This window comes from Carassius auratus, chromosome 28 (genome assembly GCF_003368295.1).
Source record: "Carassius auratus strain Wakin chromosome 28, ASM336829v1, whole genome shotgun sequence".
Taxonomy (NCBI): Eukaryota; Metazoa; Chordata; class Actinopteri; order Cypriniformes; family Cyprinidae; genus Carassius; species Carassius auratus.
The window spans coordinates 24,295,782-24,309,413 of NC_039270.1; the positions used below are offsets into that span (position 1 = coordinate 24,295,782).

At 40.1% G+C, this 13,632-nt stretch overlaps 1 protein-coding gene across 3 annotated transcripts in view; it reads right to left on the minus strand.

The window, feature by feature from the left end:
* The window catches only part of LOC113047292 (retinoic acid receptor alpha-B), a 117,318-nt gene that overhangs the window by 24,155 nt on the left and 79,531 nt on the right, over positions 1 to 13,632 (minus strand). The window contains exon 1 of one of the 3 annotated variants that reach the window (XM_026208644.1): positions 6,707 to 7,630. The exons of the other annotated variants lie outside the window; for them this stretch is intronic. Coding sequence (XP_026064429.1) covers positions 6,707 to 6,869 — 163 coding nt within the window. The 5' untranslated portion in view covers positions 6,870 to 7,630. Of the gene's footprint in view, positions 1 to 6,706; positions 7,631 to 13,632 lie in introns of those variants that run through there. 3 annotated transcript variants of the gene reach the window in all.

Sequence of the window (13,632 nt, forward strand, 5' to 3'; positions counted from 1 at the left end):
AGGGGGAAAAAAATGAAATGACAGAACGGAGCTGCGCACACAAAGCCATTATTTCATCTTGCCGTCACGTTAGAGAAGTCGAGACGTGATCCATAAAACAAAACTCCAAGGCATGAATCACGCTGTTATGTGAAACTAAGCAAAAAGTGAAAGGCCATCTGGGACATTCAGGACTAGACAAAAAAAAAAAAAAAAAAAACACAGTCTGCTGGACATTATAGACATGCTGATTTTGTTCCTTTTAACCTTCTCCAGCCCGATGGTCCCTCTGAGGTGCTGCCCAACCCCTTCCCAACGGGCCCCTCGCCAGAGCAGGTTTCAGCCCCCAGGCCTCCCTTATTTTTATTGCCTGTGTTTATAGCTGGTCTTGGTTTCTCTTTCTGCCCTCTTTTGCTTGACATTTTACGGCCTGCAATATAAGAGACGCCCTCCACCCCCCTCTGTCTGAGTTTTTAAGTACCTCGTCCACAAATTCTTTTTTTCTGTGCCGAAATCCGGCCCTCAGGAATTCACTTGATGTCACTGGCCATCAGGAAACACCACAATGGGTCAAGCGCAGTCTTTTGAAATGGATTGCACACAGCTGGACGACATTCATCTCCTACGACTTAACTTCGGTGCTTATCGCTCGTTTCCATGCATATTATTAACTGCTGCAGCAACCGTGCTGAAACAGTGCTCTAATTGAGGTCCGATACTCTTTTTGGACTGTTGCTGGTGCGTTTGGAAATAAAACAGATGTATGTTCATCCATCTGTAATCAAGTAAATCGCTCGAGTCAAAGAGCATCTGAGGCACGGCCAGCATGGCTTAGGTAGCTTTAGCCTCGGCCCAAAATCTGTCAGCGTGTTTGGGCACGGCGCCCTCCAAATCTGTCTTAGCGATACATAAATATATATATTTTTTTTATTAAAAGTTTATTTTACTGGGACAAATGCATAGAACATTGCTTTATAAAAATGCAAAGTAGATGCCATGCGTACAGGTTTATAGCCATGACTAATTTGCAACCCCTGTCCCTGGTTATGTTTGTAAAATTAAAACAGAAATTACACTATTGAAAATTATAACTATTAAAATACATACAATAAATACACCCCATACATAAAATAAGATAATGGCTTAAATAGATGTAGAAATCTCTATAAAACAGAGTTTAGACACATTTAACAATACAAAAACACGAAAGTATGCACATGTCTGTTCATGCTAACATATGCAACTTTATGTTTGTATGCATTGTGTTGTAGAGCGAGCTGCTGTGGGTAAAGGGCATAATGTAATTTGTCCTAAACATAAGACACAATTTATATTAAGGGTTTTAAATTCACTTGCCAAAAAAAAAATGTAACAGAAATATGATATTTTTTTGGCTAAAGGTGATATCAAACATTCAGAATATTGAATTAAAGTAGAAACACTGCGAACCCGTTAACCTTGTCCATGCACAGGTTCGCTCACGGATTCTGGCGCCTTAAAGAAATGCAGAATTACCTGATAGTACATGACTAAGAGAAGAGCTAATGTATGAAATGTGCTTGTGGTCTACAGCACATGGCGGCACTTTAAAGCAAGCAACAGCCATTACAGCTGGAGGGTTGCACATCTGATTTGGAAAGGCGCCATGTGTTGCAAAATCCTGCCCTATGGCCCTGTGCAGGTACAAACCTCCCTGTTCTCCTCTGCCATGATTACAGAGCAGCTCGGCTAATGTTCAGCCTTCGGGTAAAAGTTGTCTCTCTGATCTGAAATTTTAAGACAGCAGACGAGTGATGTTTAGAGTGTCGTATACTAAACATGCACATCTGACTATTAAACTGTCAAGGCTCATTCTTTGGCAGTAAATTAATACAGATCCCCTCCGTCATTCAGGATACATTTACCCCTTCATCAGAGATGAAAACCTGACATTCTGGAGTGAATCTACGAGAGGACGGTCCAGTTTTCCTACTCCATATTATTTTGTCTAAATAAAACAAAACACTAAATTGTGGACATTACAACATTATAATGCACATTATGACAAATGGACATTTAGAGATTTCCAAAGGATTACATTTAATAAGTGTTATAAGTGTTTAGGATTAGCTAAATGCAAGCATTTTAAAATGGTCATTTAAAATATAAAAACTGAATAATAAGCGTCTAATATGGACAGATTTGTATCCAATATGGACTAATAAATGTTCAAAGAAAATTTTACAAAATAAATAAATAAAATATATAGTATGTAAATCATTAAATATTCAGATATATTGGGGATCCATAACTAAAACAACAAAAACAAACCCACGTTGCAAATGCTTTTCACCTGGGTTCTCTCCCAGTCATTGTTTTAAACACTAAACAAGCACATGGAAACAAATGCACACATTTTAACTGTGCTATCCAGAGTCCGGGCCACAGCCAGCAGCTGGTTACATTTGTGTGCCTCAGCCTCCCCCCACAGTCCACATGGCACAGATGTGGGGTGTGTGTGTGTGTCTGTGGATCCGCCTGGATGTGTACTGCCACAGCGCCGGCAGGCCCAGTATCTATTGCAAGTCCTACTGTGTATTTAAGGCTAAAAGAAATAAACACTCGTTCAGCCAGCCAAAACCACAGCAACACAAGCGCCACTCTTGCCAGCAAGAGCCGCTGGCAAAATGCAAACTAGCAGCTCGACCGTTCTGTGTTCAGCAGCAGACCTGCCACGCTGTCTGGAGTTCAGGCAAACCCCGGTCCTTAGTAAGCCTTGGTTAACCAACGGACCAGGGCAGTTATTCTTTCTTTCCCTCTCAAACTCTTCTACTTCTGCCCTTATTCTACAGAAATCCTTTTCCCCCCACTTTCCATCCCCTCCCAGCTGCAACCGGGCCGAGCTATTGCTCCCACCGGCACGCCGCTGTTCATGGGAAACAATAAAACGCCACATGCGTTTCCTTAGTTAGGGCTTCCACACTGCAGCTCCACGCGAGGCTCATCAAGTCATCGATGAAACACCACAGAAGCTTCACGGACTTCAACTTCATTGGCATTATATGCAAATTAGGGATGCAATAACGAGCCAATAGTTATTTTTGTGTTATGCCTGATATTGATTCTATGTAACCTCGTCTAAAATAACAAACAAAACCATTAGATGACAAAGGTAATCTAAATGCAGTGAAAAGGAAATGAGCGTCTAATATATACAATTTCAACTGATAGCAATTTATAATTGGAATTATATCATGCTTCCAATATAATGCATCTCTAATGGACACAAAGAAAGATTTGGCTAGATGTTGATAACATTTCCAAGATGATGGTTTGAGGGGATAAATGGTATAGAAGCTCATCAAAGTCCTTTGACCTTTAGAAGATCTGAGTCAAATGACTAAATGCAGAGAAGTAAACAAAACCTGCTCTGGTTGTTTTGAAATTATTTACCACTACATCTCAATACTCTCTGATCCTACGCCAACCCCTGACAAGGTATTTCTCACCAACTACTAGAGAACTCTGTAAACTTATTACTTTTAAAAGCTGCTTTGGTTTGCCCAGTGGCTATTTTGCATCAAGTTTCCTAGAAGTGTGTAGAATGGAAATACTACTTTATCAGCTTCTTATGAACCGTTTTTGCAAAATTTAGATTTTTAATTTAAGCCGAAATCAAAACTTGGATAGACATATTACAACTGTGATTCTCTAAGTGAAACATACGTGATGATACATCCACGGGATGCACAATCGAAGCATGCTCTTCAACAATGCATGTTCACAAGAGATCAAGCTCTCTGTTAAAACAAAAGAGCTCCACTGGAATGTCGCGAGGAGGCTCGTGAATAGAAAGTTAGCAGTCTTTTAGCGGGGGGAGGAACAGCAGAAAGATCCGACCGCCTGCTTTGATTCTGCTGGGTCCCAGGCAGCCTTCAGAATGATGGAGAGCTTTTCAAACACACCGTGATGGATGCCTCCCTGAGACACGGAGCGCCTGAGCCTCTCACTGCGCAGAGGTAGCAGGGCTTGGAGGTCAGGGAAGCGGAGGGCCTAATCCGCTCCTGATGGCTGGGAAGGTGCTCACGCTTGAGAGCCACGAAAAACCAATCACGTGGCACGCTTCAGAAGAACGCAAGACAATACACAGACAGAAGCAGCAGAAACATGCAACACTGTAGCACACGTCACTTTGAGTGTCACTTAAAGGAACACACTCTGGAAGCATCCATTATTCAAAGTCTCCTGGTCTTGTGCAAGACTCAGAACGCGGTCATTAAAAGCTGCGGCCTGGCTTTAATTATTCTGGGGATTATCTGAAAGAGCCAAGCAATTCATTGCTCTTCCGCCAATGGCCCTCGAGGGTCTTTTCGAGCTTTTTGTGATTTACGCTGCAAAGTGGAAACTATGAGGAGTTGAAAAACCAAACACATGGTTACTCCTGACCCATATATGCCGCCACTGAAAGTCACTCTTGCAGAAATATAGAGAAATTCAAAATATCTTCTTGGACCAAAAGCACTACTCTCATACAGGGAGAAAAGGAGACAATTGGACACTAGCCTATATTCCACCCTAACATGCCACTTATACAAAACAAACAACTTTTCAGGAGATCCTAGGTCAGCACTTATTTCTACATGTCTTCATTTAGATCTTGTCTCCTCAAAGCTCTGGGGTCGAGCTGCACATGGACGCACCACCGAGTCTCCTTGCTCTACGTGCCCTTTTCAAGAACCATAAATACTTTGGCTGCTAGGACTGTTCTCCATAAGAAAAGGATGCTGAGCTGCAGAACAAATCATCCCTCAAACAGGCTTACACAAGATTAGCAATGTTGACATGCACCAACAATCACTGGAGACCATGTTTCCAGACAGACTCTGGCCCCCTGAAATGTCACGCTCGTGTTGCAAACACACACCATACGCTGTGAGAAGACATCGCCGTTGTCTAGTGGCCGTGTGTACAAGATGTGGTATCCAAGCAGTCCCTAGTTCTTCTGAAAAAATATAGTCTGTCTGTCGTTTATGCTCTAAGATTTAATAGCTGTTATATATAATTGCTATTATTAAATAATAGCTGATAATTAAAATACTCAAACCAGGTTCATTAAAATAAATAAATAAATCCAAACAATCAGATAAGTGCTACTGAGAAAAACCACCGTATCTTCTCATAACTTTTATTTTGCAAATATAAATATCTTTCCATTTTAAGAACGTGTCAAACGTACCTTTAAGAAATAGTAAAATTAGCCCACAGGAAGTGATGGTATTATTGTAGCTTCTTTTCAAAGCTGGCTGCACACAGCTGCTGATGGAAGTTCTCAGATCTTGCTCATCAGTTAAACTGTGTTGATTTTCACACATATTCCCCTCAGTTTTCTAACACACTACACTACATTTGAAGGTAAAATAAGGTAAAAAGCTTTTCCAAAGCAACCACTAAGATTGTGTGTAAAATGAGGTGGTAACACGCAGGAACCACAATGCACATGGGAGTAACACCAAATCACATGGAGAAAATGATGCAAAATAGTGTAGGTTTCACAATGTACAGAACTAAAGAGCACTGATTAAAGGGTTAGTTCACCCAAACACGAAAATGATGTCATTCCAAACCCGTAAGACCTTTGTTCATCTTCGGAACACAGTTTAAGATGTTTTAGATTTAGTCCGAGAGCCTTTTGTCCTGGTTGGCTGTGTGTGCGTTCACGACGCTGCAGTGTTTTGAACGCACTCACAACAGACCCGGAAGAGAAAACAATGCTGAACAAATTCTAAATAAAAAAAACAACAAAATAAAAGCCTAATTTATGTTATTTTTGGACCAAAATGTATTTTCGATGCTTCAACAAATTCTAACTGACCCTCTGATGTCACATGGAATACTTTGATTATGTTTTTTTGAGGTCTCACAGGTTTGGAACGACATGAGAGTGAGTCATTAAATGACAATTTTCATCTTTGGGTGAACTAACCCTTTAATATACGTTTAAACGTTTACCTGATTTTCATGTAAATACTGTTTGAATATGAAATTTTAAACCAATCTGATCTGTAGGCCACCACATTAAAAGAAACTTTCTACTACTTAAGTTATGAAACACTACTGCACTAAATGCACAATCATTCAAAACTAGAAACAAAACTAAAACAAGTTAATGGTTTCTATGAATTGACACAACGTAGGCCTAATGGATAGTGGTCACTGGGAGAAACTGCCTCAAATTGACCTTTGACCCTCAAAGCCTAAGGAATTTGAACCCACATACATTTACTTTGATTAGTTTGTTACTCATTCATCACAACATCAATAGAAATATGGTGCAAATTCAGTTCCTGAAAGTGTCTGTACTGATTCACTATATAATTATTAAAAGTAACATTTCATAAAGCCCCACTAAATATACAGTACTCGTATGTTCTCAATGAATTAATATCACACTGACAGGAAACAAGTGTTTAAATTGAGGCTTATTCTATAACAACAGGCAGTCAAATATATCACAGGTAGTGCATTAGCAGTTGTCTAGGTAGTCAGCTCTCTAGGTTTGAGACACAGCCAACATGTATACACGATGGAAAAACACGCACACTCCCTAGCTGACGTGTAGCTGCCCCTGTAAGAGCCCCAGTGACCCCTCAAACATGCAGCAGTCGGGGGAGGAACTCGGAATGAAATTGTGCGCATAATGTTAGATCAGAGACTGTGTTAAGGATAAAGAAAACAATAGGCCACCTACAGTGATTGGAGCCGCTCCAGTGCGGGGTCCTGAAGCCGCGCGCCGCTCCCGACACGAGGCCTTTCTCCGGGATCAGACAGCCGCGGCTCTGGTGGTAGTAATCCATGCTTAAAAACGGGTTCGGACTAGGGGTCAGCCCAACAACGTCCACACTCTCGTACATCGTGCAATAAAAGCAAATAATCTCCAAAAGTGAATGCTTCCTTCTAGTCGCAGCAAAAAAAAAAAAAACTCGAAATGTTATATGCAACGGGAAAATAGCAGGTTACAATTTTTAAAAACCCTACTCAAAAAAACAAAACGGAAGCAAGAGGTGCGATTTCACACTTGATGAGACACGCTGATCTTGATCTCGGTGTGTTTATATAAATCAGTTCAGCAGAAGCACGCGCTGTCCACGGGGAATGAACTACATTCTTCAGATGTTAAAATCCTGCGCCAGTTGTTGCAACACAGCGAGCTGTTGAAACTGTGTCTCTATAAGAGACCCCGAGATCGATGTGAAACTGTTACATGAGTAACAGTAAGCAGCCGAGACCAGAAAACCTCCGAAAACTGTTTATATTGAAAAGCTCCCAAACGCCTCCTTACCCCAAACGAAACGTCTTCTAAATGCTATTCGTTAACAGGCCGACGCATTGACGCATATTTACTGTAAACACGCAGTCGTTTGCGTCGATGAGAGAGAGAGAGGGGAGGTTTGGTGTTGTGAATAATCCCGCTGGAGGCTGCAGATCAGACGAGGGACGAACTTGATCCAGTGTTTCCAGACGCGAGCTCAAAATAATGGCTTTTGCATCCTGTGTCGAACCCCTCGCAAACTTGTGGGAAATTTCTCCCTGAAAACCCGAAGCGCTCCTCGACAGGGTAACTCTAGTCTACACGCACTTCCCAGGCTATCCCATACAGCAGTTCTTGACGAGTGTCAGCAGCTGCGCACAAACCCCGCCCCCGTCCACCCCCAGTCTGACTGCGCCGCTCTCCGATTGGCTGCCGATACACCTAATCTCGGTCTTATCAATGTGAGCCATCTACGAGGATCTGTCGCCATAACAAGCTCAAGTATAAAGTGTGTACATACACAAGTTTACATGTATTTGACTGCCGTTTTCTTCTTCTTCTTCTTCTTCAAAAAAAAAATAAAAATTACAGACTATGTTAAAAAGAAACTGGACCAGAGTTATCCAAGCGTGAGGCCATTTGGATTATAAAGTTTTGAAAGAAACATTTTATAAGTATTTTTGTTTTAAAGTTTTATATAGCTCAGGCTTAATTACTGTATCATATTGAGACAAAATGTTCCAACTTGTTATGTACAATTATATAATACATCTTATATAAACTTGTGTATAACATTTGTAATAATTTAAATATTATGCATCCCTTAATCTTATTAATATATACTTTGTTTAAAATTACACATTTTGCTGTGTAAAGGTGAGGGAAACTTTGCTATAAATATATATATATATATATATATATATATATATATATATATATATATATATATATATATATATATATATATACACACACACTCCCTAGCTGACGTATAGTTGCCCCTGTAAGAGCCCCAGTGACCCCCCAAACATCCAGCAGTCGGGGGAGGAACTTGGAATGACAGTGAAACGGTGACATATTATACCCAAACATTTCTTCATACAGTTTACTACCATTAAAATGAATAAAAATTGGGACCATAAATTATTCAAACACTTTGACCTGACCATGTTTTGCTAAAGTGTTTTTTCTTTAATTGTAAATGCAACCTTTTTACACCACAGACTGAACAAAATTAAGCATTGCTTGGCAATTGGTTGACCTAAATTGGTATTATCTAATTTTGTACTTAAATTTAACAGCTGACAGCTATTCAACCAAATTCAATTTAACTCTAATTTATTGTCATATTTTATTGCCATTTTCTAAACTATTGCAAATAAACTGTGATAATGTGGGAAATGTTGGTGTCTGAATAAGTTTTGGTTTGACTGTACCTAAACACACACACACATGCTGTGTAATGTTTGTATTAATACTTATATCTTGTATTTTGTTTTCTCAACTTAAAGTGGGTGTCTGATCAAACATGACTTTTTTATCTTTATTATTTTTTACCAGCCTATTACAATTCTAATCAGTTCAAATGAAGCACTATAAATGCCAGAACATCTACTTAATAATAATAACAATAGGTCTACACACAGATCATCTCTTCCAGTTACCACCATGCTGTCTCTGTAAAGAGCAGACACTCACTGACCCTAAGACTGCTTTATCAATACAAACTGAGGTAAACAACACATTGCAACACTATCTAGTTTCCCACCACAAAATCCATAGACGCTGTCTGGAGAGTAGTGTTCATAACAAGGCAATGAACACTCGGGCTGCAGCCCAACAGCATCCGTCAGCTCAACGCACCAAGGTTGCTGCCATCCGCTGATGGCTCCATCCATCAGTGAAACGACGTATTAGCCTCCCCTTATTTTCCGGCTTCAGCCCTCACATTTTTGTCCTTGACATGTAAGAGGTACTGTATTGATTTTTCACCATCTAAAATATTAGCCTGCGCACAAAAGGCCACTCATTCAATAAATACACGTTTATTAATGGACAGTCCTTTTAATTCAACTAGACCCATATAAATCTAGCTATGAAATGGTCAGGGAGGAGGGAAATGGCTGGCTCTAAATAATACTGCTTTACATTTGTGCCAGTTTAAATGTTTCATGGAAGACATAACACAGGCCAAACTGTAAAACTATATAAACAGTAAACACAGGTAAGGTGTGATCACATTTAGCATTGCTCAGCACTTTTTGCAGGCTAAATCCAGTCATTTCAAAAGGAATGCACTTCAGAATTCAGGGGAAGCTTTCCCCTGCAGATTTCGCATCGGGTTCAACTGGTCATGCACATTTTCTGTGTGATCTGTGCTTCATACATTGCTACCAGTTGACAATGGACCATTTTGCCTGCAAATGTCTCTAATTTAACCATGACTACACACACAATAAGCTGAAATTTGACTTAAGAACTAATTTTAGTGACTTGATTACACAGCATCGATACTGTTTTTAATTGACAATTGCTCGAACACAATTGTGTGGTGTATTAGAGGAGAAAAACAACAACAGACTAGTATAATAAGCTACATATGTCATTGATGGAGGCAAATAAGCTCAGATTGTCAATACCTTGAGACTGCAGGAGTGGAGAGGTGCAGTATATCGGGGGAGGAGGGGGTTGTATGGCGGCTGTTAGGAATTCAAAGACTTTATGGGGCTTTAGGAGGAAATGCATGAGCAAACCTGCTGGCAACATGAAAGTGTGAGGCTATTTATTACCCTCAATCCACCTCCCCCACTTCACTTCCTCTAAATACGCATAAAAAAAGCTTCTTTATTTTCTAGCTCGACTTCTTATCAATGCTGCACAATATATGTTGTTAGGAGTGAATGCAAGAGAGCACATATTAGGCAATGTCAACGCTGTTAGATTGGGTTTGCGATGTGTTAGCATACTGATAGCATGCAGGTTTAAATGCTTATCATTATTCTGTCAGTCACATGACCCAGTTTGTCCCAGAATGCCCGGCCCTGATGAACAGATGGGTGTTTGCATTCACCCACAATGCCTTTAATCTGTACGATAGGAAGGGGCCATCATTCAATACTGTTACAATGAGTGCCAGTGCTGACTCATTATAAAGTAGCACAGTATGGATGTGCCGCATGCTATTAACACAGACAAAGGTCAAGAGAAAGATACCATTCGACATTCTCAACGGTGACAGCTTTTGAACTCCAGCTATATAAAAACTGCATAGGACAAAGTGAACCATTTTCCCATAAAATGCAATCACATAAGCAGTATGTTTAAACCGATCGACATAACCTTGATCGCTATCTCCGGACATGCACGCTATTAACTCTTCTGTGAACCTCGCTGAAGCAATTTCCTGAAAGCGAGTGACATAAAAAGAGGGTTATTCTTATATAGTCATTAATAACCAAATGTCATGGACTTTTGTAAATTATGGTACAATATAAATGCATTGGAAGGTTTGTACTGTCACTATATGCCAGCTGATGCTTACTGCTGTGGTAAACATATGGTGGAGATTAGCTACCGTCAACCTCTCTGCCAGATGTGTAATGTTAGCGGGTGAAGGCTGTTGACTGGTCTCATTACTCTTGGCTCAAGGTCAAGGATTAAGTGATGAGAATAGATCCAGCATCTTACCGTCCTTATGGTGAGCTGTTTGTTTGTTTGTTTGTTTGAATGTGGGTTTGTGTACTTGAGGGTGAATGTCAGACATCTACATTATCATTACAGATTTATAATTATATAGTCATCACCAAAGATTTTTAAATGCACTCCCGTAATTTTAAACATCCTTTTATTATTATTATTATTTTATTTTTTTTGTAAGACTTTAAAAAGGTAGTTCACCCCAAACAAGAATTCTGACATTATTTATTCATCCTCATGTCACTTCATTTGCATTTCCGAAATCATTTGAAGTAATGTAATCTAAGTAATATAACTATGAGAAAGGTAGCATTATGAGATACATGAAGTTATTTTTATGAAATATTCAAAATTTAGATTTTAAATCGACATTAAATTACTAGATAAAAAGTTATAAGATATGAATAATAAGAAATTATAAGATACTAAGCTGTAATTAGGAAAATAAGGTTAAAATAATGACAAAATTCATAATCATGACATGAAAAGCCAAACATTTAATAATTTCATTGTTTAAATAATTACTAATAATAACATTTTCTCTCATAATTTCATAATTATGATTTACCAATGCATTTTGTTTTCTTATGTTGCAGAAAAAAGCTTCCAGACAATGTCTAAAGTGTCTCATATTGTTTTGGACCCCATTAGCTTTGATTTTATGAAAAAACAAAACAAAAAAAAAACTATTGAAATAAATAAACATTTCTGGGTGAACTATCCCTTTAATGCATCTCTATTTTGTTATAGTCAACACATTTGATCTCATCTAATTCTGATGGCCAGGTGATGGGCAGTTTCTTTTAAGTTTAAGGTACAGCATGAGTGGTCAAGTCCATGTCACCTGTCCCCCAGTATACGCATCATAAGACTCTATTGACCTTCTGACCTCTACTGACCCAAACAACAGATAAACAGCTCAATGACACATATGACTGTTTGTATAAGATCAGCCGAGTATGTTCAAGCTATACATGTGTGTGTTATTTGTCTGAATATCATGTTTGTGTCCAATGAAATGTATTTATAATTTTTTTAGTCCTGTGCTACTGCTATGGTATGAGTATTGTTATCATCTAACACATCATACTATACAGTTTCATTATCAACCCCACAATTAACAGCTCTTAACGGGTTATCATTGGTCTTTTGTGGTGTATAGTGACCTTTATCAGTGGTTCCCAACCTGGGGTCCGTGCCCCCCTCGGGCCATGTGTATGAAAGATGAGGCTGTTATAATTTTCACAAATACTTTGTGAAACAGGTACTCTTTTTGTTAATGGAAATAAGTGTACGTCTGCAATCCATCTACATTCAACTCAAGCTAATTTCAAATGTGCATTTCTAAAACTTGTAATAATATTAGTATAACATGTGCATATATACAGTATATATATATATATATATATATATATATATATATATATATAACTGACTTATATGATGAATTCTTGCTCTTTTCACTAGTAAAGGCCCAGGCGCAGATCGAGCGCAATAGGGCAATGTGAAGAGCTGGTTCAAATGTTAATGGTCCAACTGAAAACCCCTACTTAGCTAGCAGGTTGAGGAACAAAAGCCCCATAGAGGTGCAGCTTGCGGGGTCTGGACATGACAAATGTGTCCGGGACCGGGGCAGCGGTTGCTGTGGAGCTCTGGGGAGGGAAAAGCGGGGGCAGTGGAATGATCTACCAAACCCAAGACTCATTGAGGGCGTTGCATCGGGGGCAGCAGAGGTCACCCCATCATCATCACCATTTCAAAGAGCCTAAGAGTGAGGTGGAGCCGAGGACGGGGTGGGGGAGGTCCGCTGACCCCGACCGGTGTCCCCGCACTACTCCATCTTCTGTGGATGGAAACGGCATGAAAGCAAGCCCCATCATCTCTACTCCCAGCACGACAGAGAGATATTGAGAGGATGTGAGACAGATAGGGGCTGCTCTCTAAACAGGCCCATTACCTTGACATCCCCTAGAGGAAAGACCCTCACCCCCAACACTCTCGCTTTTGATTTCTCATCCCGGCTCTCTTTCACATGGAGGCAAACACACAAAGGACCCAACGGGACTATGTTGTGATGGTGGGCCTTGGTCAGGAAATCTGGCGGCCAAAACAAAAGCCAGCAATTTCTCAGTTTAAAGGAGTTCTGAGTCATCAAACGCACCTTGGTAGAGCACAGCCATTATGTCTTCCAGGCCACCAGCTCTCTATCTTATCAAAGCAGCCCCACTCCCCATGGAGGACCCCATATCACCACACATAAGAACATCAAGCAGCCTTTGTGATAATCCTCGGTCTTTACTGCCAGTGGCTTAAGCCTAAGCCCCATGCATATCAAAAAGCTCTGAATGTGCTGGCCAAACCCCTGCTTTGCATATAGATACTGAGTCTATTGACATATCGATTCTCCTGGCCAAGAACCCATGAAAGCAGCCGACGCAAATCCCCCCTTTAATCAGCGAAAGCCCCCTAAAATGGTCTGAAGCGGGAACAAGAGCTGGCCGCTCTGCTACAGTACCCTCACAATGGCCTGGCAAATGCACCATTATGACTTGTTTGACCCTCCTCTCCAAGTGCACTGGCCACTTTGAGAGGGTAATTAACCCATTTTTCTCCCTCCCCTCGATACAATTACAATAGAGGCACAGCATTCCTCAAACGCTCTCATGCAC